Raw genomic sequence first — 23,199 nt, 5'->3', positions numbered from 1 at the left:
AAAACAATGATGTGTTACAATTATTCACAGTATGCTGTAAGAAAGCAGTAGGCTATCATAGGTTTATCCAATTTTAAAGCAAAACAATTTCCCAGCGGCAGTCATACGTTTTACAAAATTTGAAAAATCTGGACTCTCGGTTAAAATGTTTCACTTTATGACAAACAAGGTAAACACAGAGAGAAGAAGAGCAGAGAAACAATGCCAACTATTTGTAACCAACTGCAACTGAACAGTTGACATGTCCCCTTAGGTAAAACAGCATTCAGGACATGGGAAAAATAAAGAAAGAATACATGCTAGATAGAGAGCTATGAAAATGCAAGGAAATAACAAGAGGAAAGAAGAGAAGGATAAACACAAGAAAAACAGACACAATTTTTAATGAAAAGCAGGAGTGAGTGAGCACTATTTTTAGCCAAGAACCTCTGGCCCTTTGAGTCCACACGTGTGTCCTGAATAACAACAAGGTGTTTAGAGACTTTGTCCTCACCAGCCGGAATGCATTGTGATGAGCTTCAAGCTTACACCAACTGAGAATGATTATTATGTGGAAAATTTCATTTATTAATGTGCTGGAACATCTGTACAGACAGCATTCAACATGTTAGCATTAATAAATGATAGTAGTTACAAAACAAAGATCTTGACCACTCACTGTAACAGCAAAAGAACGACTTATTACTTTCATCCAGCGCTTGTTGAAGAGAAGGGAGACCGAATGAAAGGCATACAAATTACCTGCTCTCTGTTAGGCTGTTCCGGAGGAGTTTAATAAAGCACAACAGAACACCGTGTAATTAAACACTATGACCATCCACTGGCCTTGAGTCAAATCCTGTGGACTGCACATATTTAGCAAAGCCACACACAGTGTGTAGCAGATGTACAAAAGCATACAAATTAACAGGCTCTAAAGAAATCCAACAGTATCGTGATTTTCTCGATCCGCCTGCAGTAACTGCAATGAGTCAAATGTAATGAGTCAGTCACTTAAGGCAGGGGTTGTTAAACTAGCATCGGGGAACCCCAAGGGGCCCAACAAAGGGATAAGCAGAAAAGTTCTAAGAAAATTAGATCCAAAAGAAAACTGAAACAAAACCAAAATAAATAAATAAAAATAAAATACAGCATCCAGTGGTTAGCAGATAAGTTCACAAAATGAAACAAAACACAGCCAAAATAAATAAATAAAATAAAATACAGCATCCAGTGGTCAGCAGAAAAGTTCAGAACAAAACTAAAGAAAAAAAACAAAACAACTTAATTAAATACAGCATCCGGTGGTCAGCGGTACAGTGTTACACATTTATTATAATGTTTAATTTAGATTTCCAATACTATATATAAACTGAGGATGTTGTTTATTGGTGTGAATTTTGTAACTAAGGTAAATGTCGCAAACCTTTTCTATTGCAAGTTAAATTGATACCATTACCTGTTGTTTGTGAGTTCCCGTCTCAGTACGAGAAGTCCTGCCCGTTCTGTCATGCTGAGCAGATTCCAAAACCTGTATACCTTAGTGTCTCCCCCCTCGATGTAAATCCCTCCCCCTAAAATGTGTATAAAATTGCAATGTAAATGTTAAATATAGTAAATGGACTGCATTTATATAGCGCTTTCACAGACCCACTGGCCACCAAATCGCTTTACATTTGCCTCACATTCACCCATTCATACATCGATGGCGGTGTCAGCCATGCAAGGCGCCATCCAGCTAGTCAGGAGCAGCTGTGGTTAGGTGTCTTTCTCATGGACACCTAGACACTTGGACAGGTGGAACCGGGGATTGAACCACCAACCTACATGAAGTAGGTTGAGCCATGCAAAACCAACACAGCTTGTGTTCTCAATAAAGAATCCTACTAAAGATACAACCAAGTCTCCAGGTCTTCGCTTCTAAGTTTCCAACACTTTAAAAGGAAAAAGTTCACAACAGCGGAAAAGTTTAAAATGATACGACACAAAATAAAATGTAAAAATTTTAATCTTTATTTTTAATGTGCAACTGGTCAGATATCTGGATAAAAAATGCATAGTTTTAAAGTGCCACTATTATGGAATTTTGAAAATGACCTTTCAGTTAGTGTGATAGCTCTAAGTGAATTAAAACATCCTGCAACATTTAAATCTGAAAGTGCACCGTGATACGATAAGACACATGCCTTTGGTGTAAGAGACCCGGGTTCGAATCCACTGTGGGACACCAATGTGTCCCTGAGCAAGACACTTAACCCCTAGTTGCTGCAGAGGTGTGCGACCTCTGACATATATAACAATTGTAAGTCACTTTGGATAGTAGCATCAGCTAAATGAATAAATGTAAATGTATATAAAGTCGGTGCACTATCAGTCGACTCAGAGTCAAAGAAATTAATCTTTTTTCAAACGAGTCATAAGCTGTTTCGTTGTGATGTCAAGACGAAACATTAGCATATTGCCCGCCCACTTATTGCACACGCAGACACCAGGGAAAACTTGAACCCCAAACCAATAGCTGATTCCTGTGGATACTGGATAGTAGTGTTGTCAAAAAACTCGGTACTTCGGTACCAAGTCGGTACTAAAAAAAAAAAAATGTTACGGTACCAGCTTTTCTAGGTACCGAGTACCAGGTTAATCCAGTTCTGTTCTAGACGCGATGTCTGAAACGTGCACAGTTGCGTCCTTTTCATAACGCTGATATGGCTCTCTCTCTCTCTCTGAATCCACTTGTTGAAACGAAAGGAGGAAAGAGCCACATATGGAAATATTTTGGATTAGGCTAATGTCACGTTGCCATAAGAGGCCGATTACATGCAAATTCGCAATTTCAAATATAGGCGCGAGGCAAGCGCGCTCCTAATAAAAACTCGTTGGCGTTGCATAGCAACGACAGACGCCGCGTGAGAGCAAGCGCTTTGGAAAGAATAAGCACGCGCAAAAATATAATTAAAAAACACGCGCGACATGTGAACGGCCTCTAAAGTGCTTTCGGGGTAGTTTTACGAGTAAATGAGCACAGTAGTATCCACCCGACACCAGAGTACTATGGTATTAGTATTGTCATTTAATGTCAATGCCAGTTCTAGGCGTATTCTTGCCTTTATAACTCAGCAGGTTTAAAAAGCCTTTTTAAAATTAAATATGAATGCAGTTTTAGATAAAAGGACAGTCAAGTCAAATAAAACATGTTTTATGGTAATGCTACAAAGATACCATTCATAAACATTACTTAGTTATCAACACATTGAGTGAACAATATATTTTTACAACATTAATTAATGTTTGAAAATGTTATTTATTACAAACACCTGATTGTTCATGTTTGTTCACTTAATTCATTGTGCATTAAATAAATAAGGGATTAAAACTTTACAAACAACTTTAAAAATGTGTTAGTGTATACTATTGTTTATTTTAGGTCATTTTATCTAATCTTTTTCTAAAGTGTTTATAATACAAATGTACAGTTTCCATACTTGTAACCGTGATAAACACTTAAATATATGTAAATTTAAACTAAGCTTTGGTACCGAAATTGGTACCGAGAACCGTGAATTTTAACTGGTATCGGTACCGAATACTGAAATTTTGGTACCGTGACAACACTACTGGATAGCATCATGTCGAGTAGACCCTGTGGTCTACAATTTGAAGGTACAGCCAGTTTTTTTTTTCACTGCCAAAGGACGAGCATGTGAAAAATCAGTGGTTAAAATTCATCTTTACCACGATATCACAGCAGTATAATCCTAAACTTTTGCCATGTTCCCTTTATTTTACTGACGACTTCTTCTCAAATCTAGGAATTCAATGCAAAATTCGCAAACTGCTTCCTCTTAAAAGATGGTGTTCAAAATACTTCGTATTTTCTTACGGAAATACTTGTACTGATCAGTTGTGGGCCACTATTACCTAAAACTGTAATGCAGATTGTCTGTCGTTCTCACTAATTTGAGGAAAGATTAAGCACAGAGCAAGATGTTTTACCAACCTTTATGTTACATCAGTCATTTATGTTAGAGCGCGGCTAATGTGTGCACTGTTATTGATATAGTTTCCACATGTTCACCTGAATATATAAAAAAAATATACTTGGTAAATAAGTACAAGTAAAATAATCAGTTTGTTAATGGACATGCACTCGTTAATGATAATGGTGAGGAATTACAGTTGCAAAATCTCATTATGTACGGTAAGTGTTACCGATTTTTTTATACGCCGATTCAGCTGTCTCGTGAATTCAGTGTTGGACAGGTCAGTTGTTTTACCTATTCATTAAAGTGAAAGGTTAAAATGAGTTGTTTTTTTGTATCGTGCGTGTCATTAGTGGAAGTTTGTGTGATTATCTCGGCAGTTTAGGACATCGCGCAAGATTTGCGTCAATACAGAAAACATTTAATCACTGGATAGGTTTTTTCATTTATTGAAATGTGGTTTATGTCAGCTGAATGGGCTGAACACTTTTTAGAGAAGATATGCAACATGTTTTTTTTATCACAATTCACACACCGCTGTAATTCAGGAGAAAAAAAAGTCTCCAAATGCTTCATGTGAAACTGCGGTCTTCCGACCTTTTACTATCGTTTCAATTGATTTTGATTAAAATGCGCGAGGGAGAGAGAGCAAGACATTCACTGGGCTCTCTAGTCAGTGGAAAAACAGGTTGTGAGAAGGGCCGCAAGTTGAACCAAATTTGAACCAGCACCAGTTCCGAACCCATTATTTTTTGGTGGAAAAGGGGTAAGAGAGACTGAGCAAAAAAGTCCAGAAAAGGCAGGCAGTCAGCAGACGCTCCAGGACCCCAAATCGATAGAAGGGGGGAAAGTTAAGATGATGAGATTTCCTCAGGTTACTCAGGGATCCTCATCACAGAACAAGCTGCATCAATGTAGACAGGCAGGGCTTGGGGGACATTTACATTACTGTGGAACCCGGAAGAAAGTGTAGGTCTGTGGAGAACCTATGGAAAAATCAATTGAAGCAATAAGCACCCCTCGCCTCTTTTCTCCGCTGTCTGTTTCTTTTTGCCTTTCTCTTGCTCTCACCAGCTTACTCTCTGGAGGCTTGTGTGTGATGCATGTGGCAGTGTTCATTGTAATGTTGAGAGAGGTAGCCTCAAAGCAACCTAACCGATAATGAAACACTCCGCTAGCGTTTCCTCCCCTGTAAGACACCATATGTGCAAGTTGTCTATTCTAAATGTTATCTTCACTATTATGGTAGCAGGCACAGAAAAATAATACATATGATTTGAAATGTGGCATACAACGGTGGAAAAGACATGTGTCCCTCAGAACAATACCTGGCTTAGACAAATTCCAGTGACCTAGACTAGAGACAAAGAAGTCACATTAAAATGCTGAAGATTTGAATGTGCAGAACAACAGTGCAATGAGGTCATTGGAAGACAAAAGAGCCAAATAAATAAAAGGTATAATTAGATGTGAAGAGTCAATTAATGCAACTTGTAAGATTTACAGATCATGGTTGCACTTGATGTTTCCAGTATTTAAGACTGAAGGATCGCGGATTAGTTTATTCAATTTGTGCACGTAGAGTGCTGTGAAAAAGAAATACAAAAAAAAAGGAAGTTTTTCACAGCACTCTGTGTGCACAAATTGAATAAACTAACACAAGGCGCAATCCTTCAGTCTTAAATACTGGAAACATCAAGTGCAACCATTATCTGTAAAAAGATAGCTATATTTTTTAAATGTCCATCAATGCATATGATGGCTAAGGCCACACTTTGAATTTGGTTCTAGTTTACTTTTATTTTATTTTTTGTATGCGAAAATTTCATTTTTGTTTGTTCTAAGGAATTAATGGGGTTTTTGGTCAATTATGAATGTCTATGTTATTACTTTATTTCTTTGAGCATAATTTACCCAAACCTTGGAACTGGAGAAGCTATGTTGTCTATTTAGCATTTTAAATGTCAAAGAGCAACATAGTCAATAATCATTTATTTCTAGAGTAAATTAAACAACAACCAAAACATGGGTTTAATGTTTTATTTAAGTTTGTTCGTACATCTTAGCCGTGGTTCCGCTGTGATCCATGACTGCAGTTTGGAACAAAGGTTTTGAATTGAAAGGGTGCGGCCTTTCCTGGTGTCCTTTATATATCGGACGGGGAATTATGGGAAATGTAGTTTTGGGGGACAATATGGGTTGGGATCGTGTGTTAATTCTAATGTGAGTGTGAGAATGTGTTTTTGTGTGTATGTGTATGTTTAAAGGGACAATGTGTATTTTTTATTTATTTTATTATTTATTTAATTTTTTTTGGTTTGCATTTTACCTTTATTTTTAACTTTACAATGAACAGAATTCTACTATGATCCCAGACTAAGGTTACAATTTAACTTTCTGGGTTGTTTTGAAATAAAGTTTTGAAAGAGTGATGTGTTTATTTCAAAGTAAACTTATTCTTTTCAGATTTAAAGAAAATAAACTGACAACTCATTTAATTAGGTAATGCACCATAATAAGAAAAACAAGTAACTCCTTTGTTGTTTTTATCTGTAAAAAGGTGTTCTATCAACACCAGGATGGTGTAATATTTCACGCTTATAAGGATGAAGATTGTGATTTCCATTTTTTTTTTTTTTGAAGTGTTATGTCAACACCAGAATGGTTTAGTATATTAACTCTGCCAGTGTTTACTACAAAGCTGCACTCAGCTTTGTTGTTGTTCTCTGCATTGCTTTTAATATTCTACTCTCTTAGTGTTCGTATTGTAACACTGTGTCAGTGTTGCGAGAAGCAACACTTTTGAAAGTGTTGACCTAACACTTTGTGGGTGGTTCCAATTTATACACTTGAGTCTTGAAATTTACTCTATTGGTATTGATTTCTGGATTTCAAATTTACTGTGCTCTCGACAGGTAAGTCAATGTTACAGTCTTAATTACAAGCTTTTTTCATTGCTTGGTTGTGTACTTTATTATATAGAACGTAGAACATTTATAGTTAAAAGTTAAACATGCTCTTTGATGAATAGCAGCTGTAGAGAAGGCACTAAAAACAAGGTTTATAGGGTTTACTTTTTGTAATCTAGAAATTCGCAGTAGGTAAACAACAGTCTAAGTTACTAGTAAGTCTCCGTAATGAGTCTGCCCGAAAATGTGTTTCGAGATCTCCCAAAATGTCCGGGATTCGGCTTTTGCGCTCTACAGTTGTCATTCACCATGTTTACTAATATAAACCTGATGTAAGATACCGGTCTCGTATCTCTCTCGGCGGAGCGGGTCTTTTCTTAGCAATGTTAAAACGCACATCAACCGATCACTTTTTTTAGCGTTCATGTAAACACTACATTCAGATTCACCAATCAGAATGAATTCAGTTAGATTGAAACAAAAGCTGTGCATGTAAACAATGAATGTCAACAGAAAGCAAAAGCTGAATCCCGGACATCGACAGCCGGACGTGTCCGGGAAAAAGAAGATGGTAACCCCTAAAGTTGCTACTCAGCTTTCTCCACAGGACAAGAGCCTGCTAGCTTAGCTTCCAAAAAAGATGGCTGACACTGTACCAATCCTCCATAATGCATCCGTCTGCGTATTCAGTACCTTCGTCCATATTTTCAAAAAGTTTCTGCCTGTGAAATCAAACGCACTGGCACTGATCTGTGATAGGTCTGTTAGCGCATTAGGTCCAACCCCCTATGGGTGGGTTTGAAAGGTAGGATCTAGTGCTTGTAGTCTACAAAAAATCACCCCCTTACACTTCCTCCTACAATGGCGTAAAATGACGATTTTTGCCTCATTGTAGGAGGAAGTGAAAAAGGTAAATAGCAGATTTCTCTCATCTCAGGGGAAAATGAGAGAGTGTTGCACGACCATTCAATAGTATAACTGGGTTTCTAACAATGGAAAGCTTAATGCAAATGGGTGGAGTGTCCCTTTAAGTGTCACAGTCAATAAACCGACAGTTTGTGAATCCATAAATGTCTCCTGAAAATTTTATGGAAGAACCCTTACAATGGAGAAGAATGTTTTAGGTCCAAAAGGTGTAGTAATGGCTTCTAAAGGCTAACAAAGCAGTGCAAATGAGTTCAACAAACAATTGGTTTTGATAAGACACACAAATCCACACATTGGCACACTGAAGCTAGACTAGCAGAGCAGCACTTCAGCTAATTTGCAACAGTTTTGTCTCTAACCAACATCTAAGCTGATGCTGACTTTTATCTTCGCTTTGAAATGATTAGAGACTCCCATAACCTTAGATTGAAAGGTGCACAGAGAAATCAACAGTAAAATTAATTAATCCAAACCCTAGTCGGCAGTGCAATAACGTGCTAACGGCTCTGCACACTCAAGTGGCAGTGAGTCATTTCATCTCCATGACAACTGTCGTACTGTCGTACTGCAACACAGGTGGAGTCCATCAATGTGGAATCTGAGAAAACACAGTGACATATGTATTTCCCACACAGGAAATGGCAGAAAGAGAAAAAGTAAAAATGAGAGCTCAAACTCAAAAGAAAAGACAGCGAGACGATGGAAAAGTCAGATTGTTCCAAAGGAAAAGATAAAAGGCTGAAATTAAGGAAAGAAGGAGGAGAGATGGATCAAAGTACAAGGAAGGAAATGGATACAGACTAGAAATGTCAATGTGATTGCCTTTTGTTTTATATCATCTTCACTTTGCCTTTAATACTTTAAAATACAATAAAATCATTGAACAGTCAGAGCTTGGTACACATAGGAGCTGTAGTGCTCATGAGGTCCATGAGGTTTTGTTCTAGCCTGGATTTTGCCTGATCCCACACCAATACTTTCTACCTCTCAATATATTCCTGTCACTGACTCGACACTGTACTTCCCTAAAAAAGCCTTCATAAAAGCCCATAAAAGAAATCTTAAAAATAATTGAACAAAATTGTATTTTTCAAATGGTTTTTAATACTTACACTACTAGTCAAAATTTGGAATAATTATTTTTTTAATGTAGTCTATTATGCTCACGTAAGGGCAAAGTATACTGTACGCATACTGCATGTGTACCGCTGGATTTTTGTAATGCACAGAAAATACAGAAATATGGGCAACTGCATATAAAGATTGTTAAAAGCAAATGAAGAATCGAAATAATCATAACATTGTGCATAGTTAGGACAGAAAAATAAACAGCCCTATCAAAACTCATGGCTTATGTTGTTGACACTATACCATGCCAATTATGCTAATATCAAGATGAAAATACAACCCACACCATTAAATACAGGTTCACTTGCAGCAAGGATAAGGAATCATTGGCTGCCGAGAGCATAAACCCACTGAGATTCAAGAGGCATTTGGAAAGCAAACTACTTAGATAACCAATAAGAAAAACAATTTTGGTGTTGAAACAACATATGGCATTCGATATAGAATCTGTGTTTTGAAGCAAAACCGGTTGAGAACGTCAGTTAATGCAAATCAAGGCTCGTGATCTCAGCATGTAGCTAGAAAAAAAAAACGATTAGCAGCAGTGATGGAAGTGAGATAAGACGGAGAGGGCAGAATAAAACATGAATGAAGAATAGAGTGAACAAATGGAGGGAGTGCAGGTGACTGGAGACTTCGGGTTCATTTAAGAGCTTTAATATGTGAGAAAAAAAGGACAGAATGTCTCGGTGGAGGTGATAAGAAAGAAAAGGAAGGGGGGGATGCACAACAGGCTGAACAGCCTGATACAAGCGTGTTCAAGATGAGCTGGCCAATGAGCTTGCGAGTATACGCCTCATTTTCTAAATGCTGAGGGGGGAAAAAAACAGTATGTTTTAACGATTGCTAAAGCATTAAGAAAATGAGAACATCATATGCAGCATAAACTGGAAAAGCCTTTAGAGAATACTTGTGCCTATGCAAAGACCAAATCTTATTTATTTGATTACTTTGGATGAATAAATCGCTTTGGTGCATTGAAAATGAACCAAGTTGCTTTAAATCGCTCCCTGTTGCGGTTAACCTACAGGTCACTTTTTCAACCACTTCACAAGATGAATGTGATTGAGAACTATAGACCTAATTTCCTTCTGGAGGAAGACTTATACAAGCTAAATGACACCTTAGGGACTATTTTAGCTCTTATGTAGCATTATCTTTCTAAGCATTGCATCATATATAAAACCTCTATTCAGTCTATCCATAACAGCAATGCTTAATTAAAACCATTTATGATATTTCAAGGTAGGATTTCACAGACCAATAAATAAATAAATGAATTTAAAGTGATTACACTTGTCATGAAACATCCAGATAAAGGTTTCCATGCAGCTCCAACATGTTTCCCCTAATCATTTCCACTTAATTACATTTAAACTTCCCTTTGCAACTGACATTGCCGAGACTACTTAATGAAGACAATTTTTCACAATCTAGATGCTGTTTCACACAGAAATATGTCACATCACGGAAAGTTAAGTATTTTGCAAACACACCTTGACGTTAAGAACATGTACTAAAGACGACGAAAGCGTTGCTTAATGATTATCACTTGGATCAAGCTGCCACAAATCCATTCAAATAAACAAATGTCTATTTGCCTCCTGAGGGCTACAACAACAGATGAGACTTAATTGACTGACATGCCTATCTGATTGTCTCTCTGTTAAGAAGCAAACACTCATGTATAGACATTGAAGTCTTCTGGCTGGCTGACATTCTCGTCAATATGGCATGGATCCTTTATGTAGACAGACCTTCAAGCTGACAGCAATAGTAGGGCACTTGCTGACATCTAAGACCCTTATTAGCATTCAATACACACAATCCAAAACAATTCAAGCAAACAGATCAGTACCATCAATGAAACAGGTCTATACCCACTCTCACAATAGACAAGGCATCGATAGGAAAGGAACAAAATGTAAAATGAGTAAGAAATGTTGAAGATTCTGCACCAGGTAACAAATCGAATTCGCATATTTGTGACATTGTGACACTCCTTTGTACAAATGGTCAGATATTCCCAAATTCCCAAAGCATACAGTGCTTAGCATAAGTAAACACACCCATGCTAAAATTGACTAAAATCTTTTTTTTGAAATTGATCTTAATGGCTTTATTTAAAAAATGAGGAAAAATTCCAACCATTAAAGGGACACTTCACCCATTTGCATTAAGCTTGTATCTTTAGAAACCCAGACATATTTTTGAATGGTCATGGTTTATTCCCTTATTTTCTCCTGAGATGGAAGAAATAAGGATTTAAGTGGTTTACTTCCTGCTTATTATGACGTAAAAATCGTCATTTTGCATCATAATAAGCAGGAAGTCACATTTCATTGAAAAGTGTAGAGACTAAAAACTTAGCTCGCCTTTATTCAAGGGTTTGGGACCCACTCACGCTACAAACCTATTATAGATCAGTGGGTGGGACTTCACTTGCAGAAACTGAAATCAATATCAGCCATCTTGTTTGGAAGACAAGCTAACAAGGGCTGTGGAGATAGGAAGTTAAGACAATGACGGAAGAAACTAAACATGACGTGGAAGAAGAGGAATTTTAAATTCTGCTGCTCGAATCCGATGTTTGTGGCTATCTTTACCAGTCGCAGTATAGTGAAGACCAGCTGAGGCTGATGGAGGAACCGGAGGCGGCTGCCTGTTGCAGTCGAGGAGCCCGGACTGGCTCGAGCTGAGGCGGACTGCTGGTGCCCGTGCTCTCGTTGCGTGCTACGGACACAGATAGAGTCCGTCTGCTGCAGAGAATTTCAACAATGGCACTTTCTCCTGGACGAAAGCTCTGAATCAGACGAGCACACGGATGTTTGTGTTGTGATGCGAACCATCCTAGTTTCGCCTGACTGAACGTCCAGGTATCATGCAGTAATACACCATATAGAAATAAATACAAACGAGGAGTTATTCACTAATGAGTTTGCCAATGTAACGTTAACAGGGTTTGTTGTGGTTAAGGAGGAGAAGGGAATCGGCGAACATTTAAACATTTTAATAGTTAAATGAACAAATACAAAACAAAAGTATATGCCAGCAGTCCCTCATTGACGACTGTTGTCTAAACACAACAGAAACAAAACACAACATAAAATCAGGCCTGTTTATCTCTCAGCCGTTTATGCTCTCACTCCTCCGTGAGAGATACGAGACCTGTCTCTCTGTCTTTCATTATCACTCACGTCACCGGCCTCGCGCCGCTCTCAAGTCTCTCGTCCTGCTTGCCACAGCCAACTAACTAGAATTTTTTTGTGAAATGATTTTCAAACTCTGGTGGCAGCAAACGTTAGCCTTGTTGACGAAAGAATGATTTCTCTGATGTGTGCGCAGTTCCGGATTTGTGGGTGTGGCTTGCGGAACTGTGCAATGTGGTGCATTGTGGGAGTTGTTGTCTTACATACAAATGCGGCCTTCGGTTATTTTCTGTCTTTTCTCGGTCAAGAGGGCACCAAACTCAAAAATTATTTTACATTTCGACTACATATATGATCCACTTTCAATAAAGATTAATGTTGAAATGGGTGAAATGCTCCTTTAAGGACACAATTTTCTTTGTGAATGAACTTTAGCATGTGTGTGTTCACTTATGCTAAGCACTGTACATACAATTTCAGTTTAATACAGTAATGCAGCCACTCTAGCTACTGAATTAATTATAGCAATATGCAAATACGGAATCCACAAGAAACTCATAAGCTGAATATTTATGGCAGACATCTTCACCTCACAGCAACTGATTGCCAGCCCCTCTTAAGCTGCACATTTCTCAACTTATTGATGATCTCACCACTCCATTCCACTCCACTTTGCTTTCAATCCCTCAAGTCTGCTGCTTAGCTCCCATAGAGAAATAAATGGAAGCCTCACTCTTGCTCTGCCTACTCCACTCCAGTGGACCAGTACGGCTAGTCAGAGGAGAATCGTCATGGCAATTGAATAAATAAAACATCATTTTCAAACCCTATGTTTATGCAGAATTCCAGATAGAAATTTGTCGAAAGTAGGGCTGTGTATTGGCAAGGGGCTCACCATAGGATAAATATCACGATACATGTCACGACACGATATATTGCAAAAGTGTAAAAAAATAAACCAAAAAAAAAAATTTTAAAAAATAATAGTTTTAGATAATAGTGTTACAATGTACCCCACCTATGGGGCATGTTGTCACATTTCACTTCCATTCTTTCAGGGTAAATCAAGAAAAAAGTATACACTGTATTAATAAAACAAAACAACATAATTGTACTAGACATGTGGGAAATTAATGTGGGAAAAAAATGTATACTCTTGTAGAGTCAAAAAATGTTAGGTTGTGCCCTGCTCTCTAGGGATGGGACGATACACTTAAACTCACGATACGATGCACCTCGATATGTCAGGGTCACGATACGATACGTCACGATACGATATCAAAAAAGGAAAACAAGAGAAAAAAATATTACTGTATAACAACTTTTTTATTTTTGTTTCAGCTGCAAACAGGGAAACACAAGGCCTAACTGGCCAAACACAAACAAGAACACTCCCTTAGTGCTGCTCTAATCCTACAGTAGGTTAAGTTATCTTAGGACTGGTTCTTCTTCAAAAAAACTAACATATCAACATGTTCTGGTGTAATCAGTGATCTTTGAGCGGACACAATGTCTCCTGCTGTGGAAAAGACGCGCTCACTGGGCACTGATGTAGCAGGAATGCAAAGGTAGGCTTTTGCAAGGGGGGCAAGTATGGGGTAAGCATATGCATTAACTTTCCACCACTCAAGTGGACTACTGTTGAGCGGGATAGGAATCCCATTTCTGTAGGAGAGTATCTCCATTTCAATCCCTCTGCTGGACTGCACTGTCTCAACAACAGTAGTGTAGGAGCTCCCAAGGAGATCTTCTAACGCTGTCTTTTTTGGTGGGGGTGGCTGTGTCACGTCCTGCATCTGCCTTTCTCCTTCCACTGGCTCTTCCTGGCTCTGCTCTGCTCCCTGTGCTTCCTCAACCATGACCCTGGCCTGCTCTGCTGCTGCCCCTGATGTTGAAGCACTGGCCCTAGTGGTTCTTTCATCTATATCACTGGTCTGAAAAAATAAAATAAAACTAGCTCAAACATTTCTGTCTTTCAATCCTTTACTCCCTCCCTCTCTCACACACACACACACACACACACACACACACACACACACACACACACACACACACACACACACACAGTCTCTCTCTCTCTAATCGACTAATAAAAAAAACAAAACAAAAAAAATATATGGAGAAATAAGTTTTCGGGCTCTGGCCTACTATACAGAGTTACACACGCGCGCAGGGCACCTCATTTTTTTTTTTTTTTTTTCAATAAAAGTTAGCCTACCTGGTTGCGCTGCTCATGAAGTGCTGAAGCTTTTTCACGTATTCGGGCATAGACGGACTCGCGTTGTTCATCATTCAGATGGGACAGGCTTCGGAAACGTGGGTCAAGCGCAGTGCACTCCTGCAGCATGTCATTACAGTCCCCAGAGTACCGGTCCGAGATGTCGAGTAGAATAGCGCTTTTCATGTTGGCGATGGTCTGTGTGTCATTTTCGTCTGGTGACATGCTTTGCTCGATCATGAACTTCAGTGGCATTATTAGTGAAACAGTAGGCTCTTTTTCATCACAGACAACTGTTGTGGCTGTCTTTAGTGGCTTAAGCAGTTTCACTATGTCCTCGACGTCTGATATATCAGCGTTATCCAGAGTGTCAATTTCTCTCGCATTTCTTCGGATTCCTGGGCAGCTCAGCGCTGCTGAGACAGCTGCTTGTTGCTCCAGGTAGCGCGCCAGCATATCGTATGTGCTATTCCACCTGGTCTGGACATCGGTAATGAGTTTATGCCGAGGCAGCTCTAACTGGGTTTGCTTGTTGGTCAGGACGGCGGTGGCCGTGGTGCTCTTGTGAAAGAACGTAACTATTCTTCGCACACGACCAAGAAGGCGCGCGACGCGGGATACAGCCAAGCCTCGCTTACTGGCCAGATTCACAACATGCGCTAAGCACTTGATGTGAGGGTGGAGACCGCTCTCTCTCACAGCAATGTCCATATTGCTTGCGTTGTCTGTAACACAAGCAATGGTTGTTTGTGGCCTTGTTAGCTCCCACTCACTCAGTGCATTTCTCAACACGTGAGCTATGTTAACACCAGTGTGACTTTCACTCAGCTCACGAGTTTGCAACACAAAGCTTTTTTTCTCCCATTTCTCGTTGATGACTTCTGCCGTGATGGTAACATAACTCTGCGTTGCACGCGAGGTCCAGCTGTCGGTGGTCAGGGCGACACAGTCGGCATTTTTTAGACACTCTTTCACGCTTTGTTTGGTTTCATTGTAAATTTCCGGGATTACCTTCTCTGAAAAATGTCCTCGACATGGCATCTTAAACTTAGGCTCCAGCACTTTGAACATTTGGATGAATTTTCTGTTCTCTACCATGTTAAATGGAGCCATATAGTCCGCTATGAATTCGCCAATGAGCCTGGTTATCTGTTTTGCACGCGGACTTGACGGAGGTAGAGTTGGTGTCAGCGCTTGTTTCATGGTCAGCTGTCCCTTCGGTAGGTTCGTTTTCTCCGGGGCCGTCTTCACATTTTTATGGTGACGTTGAAGGTGGTGGTTCATGTTTGAAGTGTTGGATGTGGTGTACGGAATGACAGCATTGCATAGCTTACACACAGTCTTAGTCTTGTCAGTTACTCTATTGCCGTCTTTGTCTATTTTAATGAGAAAGCCAAAATACTGCCAGACATATGACTTGTATCCAGGCGGAGCGTCCTCAATTTCGACCTCATTTGACTCCATGGTCGGCTGTTTGGGCCTTTGGGGGCAAGGCAGTTGGTGCTAATGCTGATATTTGTTAGCTCGCTGTAGACTGCAGTGACAGTGTTGTTGTTGCAACATGCGTTGTCTCGATGTGATGACGTGCCGCAGTTCGGGATATAATTTTTTTTTTTTCATTTAGTTTTATCCTGCTTCCTGACACCATAGACTGTATCTCTACCCCATATACATACACACACACATATAATACACTAAATTATTTATATACTACGCAAATCATGCATCTATCTTTATTTCGCGATACATTTTTTTTTACCTCGATGCGTTTCGTCACGTTTTGTATCGCGATATTTCGTCAAACGATATTTCGTCCCATCCCTACTGCTCTCCCCTAGTCTACCCTGCCAGTACATAAAGATCAAACAAAGTGACATTATGTTAACCAACCATTCAGAAACCCCTGTTCGAGGCTTAATTGTCGAACTACTGTACTTTGCAGCCATCATCTTGTTCCGGGTGCGACTCCAATTCAAACTGATACGTTTGCACTCAGAGACTCCCGCTGCCATTCTTTCTCCAAAATATACCCTCAACTGTTGTCAAGGCAACACTCCACAGAACAGAGGGGCGGGGTGAGCGAAGCTCATTGTCATTTAAAGGCATATGCACTAAAACGGCATGCTGAAAACAGAGCTGTTTTTGACAAGGTAAAACTAGTGTTTTCTTACAAAACTAATGACATTTTTTAATTAAAGTATATTACAAACTTTTCATTTAGACTCTAAAGAATCAAATTAACTTTAAATGGCCCCTTTAAGTCCTTTAAACGACCCACACTAGAAGGCCGCAAATCCTAACAAATGAAATGCGCCACCTACTCTGTTATATTCTTTGCAGGAGTTGAGGTAGATGGAAGCTTGTTAGTGTTATTATCCAGGTGGTGTTATCCAGTTGGCGTCCATTTCCATATCCATTTCATCTGCGTGGTGTCTAAGTGATTAAGCAAGTTGGTTGTTTCCTGAAAAATTTTGTGTAGCCTGGCAAAGCTTACAAACGGCATGTGTTTAATCTCGTTCATTACTCACTGAATTATTAAAAAAAAAAAAAAAAAAAAACTGCACCCACACACTGACTCTGCAAAATATCGCGACAGTATTGATATTTTGCACAGCCCGAGTCGAAAGGTTCATTGAATTTCAATGAAATTCATTGAACTGAACTTCAATTGGATAACTGACAAATATACAACAAATATATAGGTTAAATCTACAATATAATTTATTGCACAGTAGTGTCAAATGTCAAATGAACTTGAGATGGATCATGCAAAATAACGAGAACATTGCTCACAGCAAACAATTTGAATAATGGCAGTAATTGTCTTGAAATGTATTGAAGGTGCTAGACTTATTGGAAAAGTGCTGCTGTAATGGCTGTAGTGGCAGGGCTTTCAATTTAATTTGCAACTTCTAGAGTTAACTGTCATTAGTGATTCAATGCATTTGGCGGAAACCTAAAGTCATCTAAAGTCATCCCCTTTAAAGCACAGATGCTAAAAATATTAAAGCTAAGTCAATTTTGCTAATTGACTAATCCAATGTATGGACTTGTCGACCATCTTAACCCATAAGCAAGAGTATGACATAATTTGACCACGTTGTGCTTCAATCCGTCACAGCAAAATAAATATAACTATCTACTTTGACAAAGTTCTATTTCTATACTGCAAAAAACATGTCTTTTGGATGCATAAATATTGCATTAAAAATATGTATACACACACGTTTCATGCTTAGATCTCACAAACACACTCATAAACAGTACATAAAACAGTCAAAAGAACATTAGGGACAGATTTACTAACAGCTTACGGCAGCGCAACCCTCTTTTAGCGATAAAAAAAAAATACTGTCAGGATTTACTTAAGACATGCAGTGAATTTTTTATTATGTTCGCACCTGACCTTATTTCATATGCATTTGTTGGACTTTCCCTTTCAGACACAAAATGGGAGAAGAGTTTTAAACAAATCATGAAAGGTGCAGTCAATTTACTGCTATCATTATGGAAATGATCCGGCTGTGTTCTTTAATTTGCACGTCGTCAGTTGATCACGCTCAGGACTTTCCACTCCAATCTACCTTTTTTTTTTTTTGGAATTGTGCTCTCACGCTAATTTACCCTGTTTAGTAATTTTGGCCTAAAATGTGATGATATGAGAAGATGGCACGTCCGCTAAAGTGTCAGTCACGCAACATGGTTTTGAGTCTAAAAATGAATCCGAAAGAAAATTCCTCATTTCCACCTCATTCCCCACTACAACCCCCGCCAACAGGACATATGTTGCCACAAAGCCACACTGACGTAACAGCCGGAAGACAGGCATACGAAGAGTGTTAAGATAGCACAAGATGAGTCATAAGTCTGTCACCGATGGCAACTCCACTCCACCAATGAAGAATGTGAATTCCTTAAATCAAGAAGAAGGGATTAGAAAAGACAAGCCATTCAAGACTCGATTGAGTCAATCCTGTTTTCTCATACTGCATGGAGGCCCTTTCAGGTTTTGGCCGAGATACTGTATAAGTCACTCAACAGAGTGGCATGCTGGTCTGGATATGAATTATGCATGAAAAGACAGCAGAAGTGGAGATGGTCATGTTGGAACAGATTGGTGTCTCTATCATCAAAGAGAGATTTTTTTTTTTTTTTTACATTATGTTTTATATGATATTCAGCAGTAGTTTGTGTGACTGTGCATCTAACTCTAAAGATCCTTCAGTAGAGAACTGCTTTTTCTGAGCTTCGTTTAATGCGAGAAATTTATGCTGCCCTTGAGCTATAAACAATAGCTGAAGAAGTGTCTTAGAGGAGTACCACAATGTGCATGTGTGTACACGTTTACATTTATGAGCATATACGTTTTCCTGGATGTGTGACTGTGTTTTTAGCAATGTGTGCTTCTTAAATGGAAAATGAAGAAACTCCGTGGAAGCCCTTGACAGCTATTATATACTCGCATTAATCCTGAAATGACTGTGAAGAGACTCCGTATTTCAACTCTACATGTTCCTTGAGCTAGGTAAATTAGATTTTAGAAATGTAAGAAATGTGACTAATTAAAATAAAGAAAATGCTGATGTCACTGTATGCATAATAAATAAGACTACATTTACTAATATTACATTTACTAATAGCATTTCACAGAGGTCCACTTACTTTAACATTTTTTGACCTTGCCACTGGCTTGGACAGTCAAATACACACGAAATGCCAGTCTTTGCGAGTATCCTTGTAGTCGTTTATATCTTTAATGAATGTAAACAGTTGAGAAAAAAAAAACACATTCGTAACAGTACATTAGATCCATGCATTTGATCTTAAAGTGACAGCAGCCTAATAAACCTGATGCAGTCATTAATATTAATCAAACAACAAAAGTGAGAAAATCTCTCGCTGCTCCTGACAATAGGGCTGCACGATTAATCACAATTAACCCTAAGTCTTGCTTAAACCGATCTGTCTTGGTGCGATTATGAAATCGCAAAAGCTGCGATTTTTTATGCATAGCTTGTCAGTGAAGCACGGCTCTGTGATCAGTATAGTAAATGCTGCTCCATCTGAAAGCACTGCGAGTTTTACACAATGTGTATTCAAAAAAGCAACACGCATCAAACATCTTTCCAAACATGAAAAAAAGATTTATTTATTTGTATTTTTTTTTTTACTTCAAACATACTTCATAACAACAGTCGAGTCCTACCTGTTTGCACTCTAAGTAAGCACAGTAAGTACCTGTAAGTACTAAAATGTCTTAAGGACAACAGACAATCTAGGCTCTGTTTCAGAACTTATAATTGGAACGCAAGAACAACTGTGGAGTCAAACACACCAGCCTCGTTTCTCTCTACCCGGCCTATTCCGAACTCACAGCATTAACCCTATAACGGCCAGTGCAAAATTAAATGTACAGTAAGGTCTGAAGAGACTAATGTAAAATCATACAGGAGAAAAGACAATAAAAACCTTTAACAGTGCTTGTATATTGTTTTCTTTAAATGCATTTAATGATTCATACTCATAAAGTAGACCATTAGAAGACTATTAGTTAAAACATTGCAAAATGCACCTGCATACTATTATTCCAGTCATGAATTTTGTCATTTCTGAATTTCTGAAAAATTGTGAAAAAAAATCTCGTGTCTTGTCTCGTCTTGTGAGATAAGCGACTCGTCACACCCCTACACTGTTTCTAGTGCTCTAGTTTTTCAGGTTCATTTCATTTATATATTTGTTCTATAGTTTTTTGTCCTGTTGCCTGTAATAGGTTTCTTTGTTCTTTTTTTATCATTGACTGTTTACTTGTCTTCAATAAGCTTGAGATTTTTTACTTATGTTAGTATTACTCATATCGTAATATGAGATTCTGATCATATCACTGACCCCCACCCCATTGAATAAAATAATTATTAATTTCTTTCAAAAGAATAAAAAAAATCTAGCCTGGCTAACACCAGACCACGTATCATTGAGAATGAGACCAGAATGAGTGAATAAAATCGCGCTGCGGCAAGGCAGAAAACCCAGGCTAAAAAAAAAAAAAAATCATAAACTGTGCCTAAACTTTTGACCTGTAATTTGTATCTACACAAAGAGACTGTAATTTGTATCCGACCTATGACTTTTTATCTATATAAAGATTTAATTTGTCTATTTCCAGCTGTTTACCTTCAACTGTTTTTATGGTTGGTCAACAGACACACAAAATCAGTGTTTTTAGATTTCACAGCTGCACTTTAGCTGTGCAATACAGTGTGAAACAGCAGATGCATGTAGAACTGTGTGGCCAACAAGCCGAAGGCAGTACTTAAGGGACATGTGACTCATCTATTTCTCCAACACCTCTGGATGCTATATAACAGACACTAGGTACACTTCCAGATTTAGTATTCTGTCTCCCCCTCTCTTTGTCTTTGTATCTGTCTCTTTCTGTCTGTCTCTTCCTCACAGTAAGAACAGAGTATAGGAAAACTCAAGAATGTGCAGGTCAATGCTACAAAACACTAAGGGAGATAAAGGGACATTTTGTTTCACCATTGTGTTTGATGTTGAGCAAAGGGGACGTGCATGAGGAAAACTTTAAATTAAGTAAATAATTAAGTCCATGCTAAAGAAGTGCTAATGCTTTCATTAAGTCACATTAAAATTGCAAACTATTAATTGCAAGTATTGAAAGAAGTCCCACAAGGCTCCTGAGACATTTCTTACTTTATAATTGTTGGCAGGTCATGCTTTGCACTGTACTTCAAATATATTTAATGGTATTAACTTAAAAAAAAAAGTGTTTGGAAATCTTTTTCAAATTCGATTTTTTTTATCTGGAAACAAACTGCTGGCACCTTGATAGATAATATGCTATACTTCAAACTAAATGTAGACTATAGACAGCTAATGAAAATTTATCATCAGCTGACTGAGGAATTAATCAAGTGGACAACTGAGAATTACATTTATAGTTCAACAGACTTACAATTGTGATTTATTCACATGCAACAGTAGCTGCAAATTTGTTCATGATTACTGGTGGCCACTCTTGGTCACTTTATAATTTAACATTTCCAAGCCAATTTTACACCAAATTCTTCGTTATATTTCCCACTGTTCCCAAAGAGATACAAACTCATGGGTGGGCAACCAAGCGTGCATATTCCATCTGTTCATACCGAATTGGAACAAATGTATGCACCATAATCCTGCAGTAACACAACACACTATCAATATATTTTATATTATCAGTGAGTGTTTTTTTTTTTTTTTCTGTATTTAGGCAAGTGTACTATTTTTACCCTGTAATATTTATCATTTTTTTATGGAGCACATGGCAACAGTGGATCATTGGTGATAAATAAATAATGAGCAAATAAGTACATCATGTCAGAAAGTGGTTCACATACTACTTCAAATCAATAGTCTTTCTTGACATGCCGTAATGTCACATTAGAATCATTCATTTAAAATTTAATTTAATTTTAAAATCACCATCAAACCAATGTATTGATTATAAATAATGTATCTAAATAAATAAACAAACTATAGTTATAACTTTATAAATAAACTATAGTTATTCCCAAGCACATTTGAGAAACAGCCCGTAATTCTCAGCGATTCGTATATGGCAGTTTTTGCAATGCACTTATGGTTGTGACGCTTTCGGGAAAAGCGCCCCTGTTCTGCCTAGGGTTCTTCATAAATCTTCAGCTCTTTGAGATCTGTAAGAAAAGCCTGTGATAAGGGGCTGGCCAGTAGTTATTAGTTCTGAATTGGGTGAGTTAATGTCTTGTGATGTGAAGGAAAGAGCCACAGTATCTCTGACTGCAGAGTACTTTTCCTCCCTGCACCTCCACGGCACAGCACACCTAATAGGACTGAAGCAGCATGGAGGAAATGTGAAAATCAACTGAAGGGTGAAGGAAATGAACTGAATAAAGGAAGAAAAAATTGAGTCCTGCAAGAGGATGTCTCTGATAGATGAATGATTCACAGTCTCCAAACTATATCTGACTGTCATGTTCTGACAACATATTTCAGGGAACAGATTGAAATTGAACATGCCCAGGAGAGACAGGAGGGCAAGCTGGTACAGGACATAGGAAATACTAGTTGTGTTTGCACAGGACAGGAGTTTGGGTCTTTGCTGTATCAAAGGGTTAGGTTAAGGTTTGGCTGGTTAGCACGGCCTTGTTAGCAGGCAAGTAGATGTCATGGCTACACCACATGGCAGCAAATAGCATCTTTCTACACAATTCTTGATCCAGAAATGTTGAATCGATTCATTGACTACGTTTAGATGCAGCCAATTTTCGGGATATGGTTGGGTTAAGGTCACTATTCGGGGTTCTGAAACATTCGGAATAACCCGTTTAAATGCGTGAGATACATGGAATTGCAATATCCCGATTTAAACGGCGACGCGCGATTAGTGTCTAGACGTACGGCAGATTTTTGTATGCGCCGAGAAGTTTCTCTACTCAAAAGACCAAGATTCCTTGCGAATAGAACATGCGGATATGCCGATACGCGTTTACATGACCAAAAATTCGGGTTAGAAAAGGGGTACCCCAGGTATAATATCCAGGTTTTTAAAATCCGGCATATGAGCATATTCGGGTTTTTGCCGGTGTTTACATGGCCGTTCGCGACAGGGTTATTGCTAATATCCCGGTTTTGAACGGGTTATTGGCTGCATGTAAACATAGTCATTGAAACAAAACCAACAAAGTTTAGATCAGATATACTTTTGACTTTAAAAAAAAATTCATTAGAAATATATATCAAGAATATTCAGTATATTGCCCATTACTAATGTCGGCCTAGAAACTAGAATGATGAATCCATCACAGGGAAGTAGGCTACTCAGATACCTCATTTAAGCAGGCTACTTATTAATGACACAACGACTGACCATG

At 38.4% G+C, this 23,199-nt stretch overlaps 2 protein-coding genes across 5 annotated transcripts in view; both read right to left on the bottom strand.

Moving 5' to 3' along the window:
• Positions 1-23,199, bottom strand: part of rgs7a (regulator of G protein signaling 7a) — a 59,554-nt gene that overhangs the window by 31,315 nt on the left and 5,040 nt on the right. The window lies entirely within an intron of this gene.
• On the bottom strand, positions 13,280-16,106 carry LOC148973554 (E3 SUMO-protein ligase ZBED1-like). Its single transcript, XM_089120276.1, has one exon. It carries the CDS (start codon positions 15,752-15,754, stop codon positions 14,282-14,284), a length of 1,473 nt encoding a protein of 490 aa, XP_088976402.1. The 5' UTR covers positions 15,755-16,106; the 3' UTR covers positions 13,280-14,281.

This window comes from Pimephales promelas, chromosome 15 (assembly GCF_988280905.1).
Source record: "Pimephales promelas chromosome 15, fPimPro1.hap1.1, whole genome shotgun sequence".
Lineage (NCBI taxonomy): Eukaryota > Metazoa > Chordata > Actinopteri > Cypriniformes > Leuciscidae > Pimephales > Pimephales promelas.
Note: the sequence above shows the minus strand (reverse complement) of the source record. Positions and strands in the feature narration are given on the sequence as shown.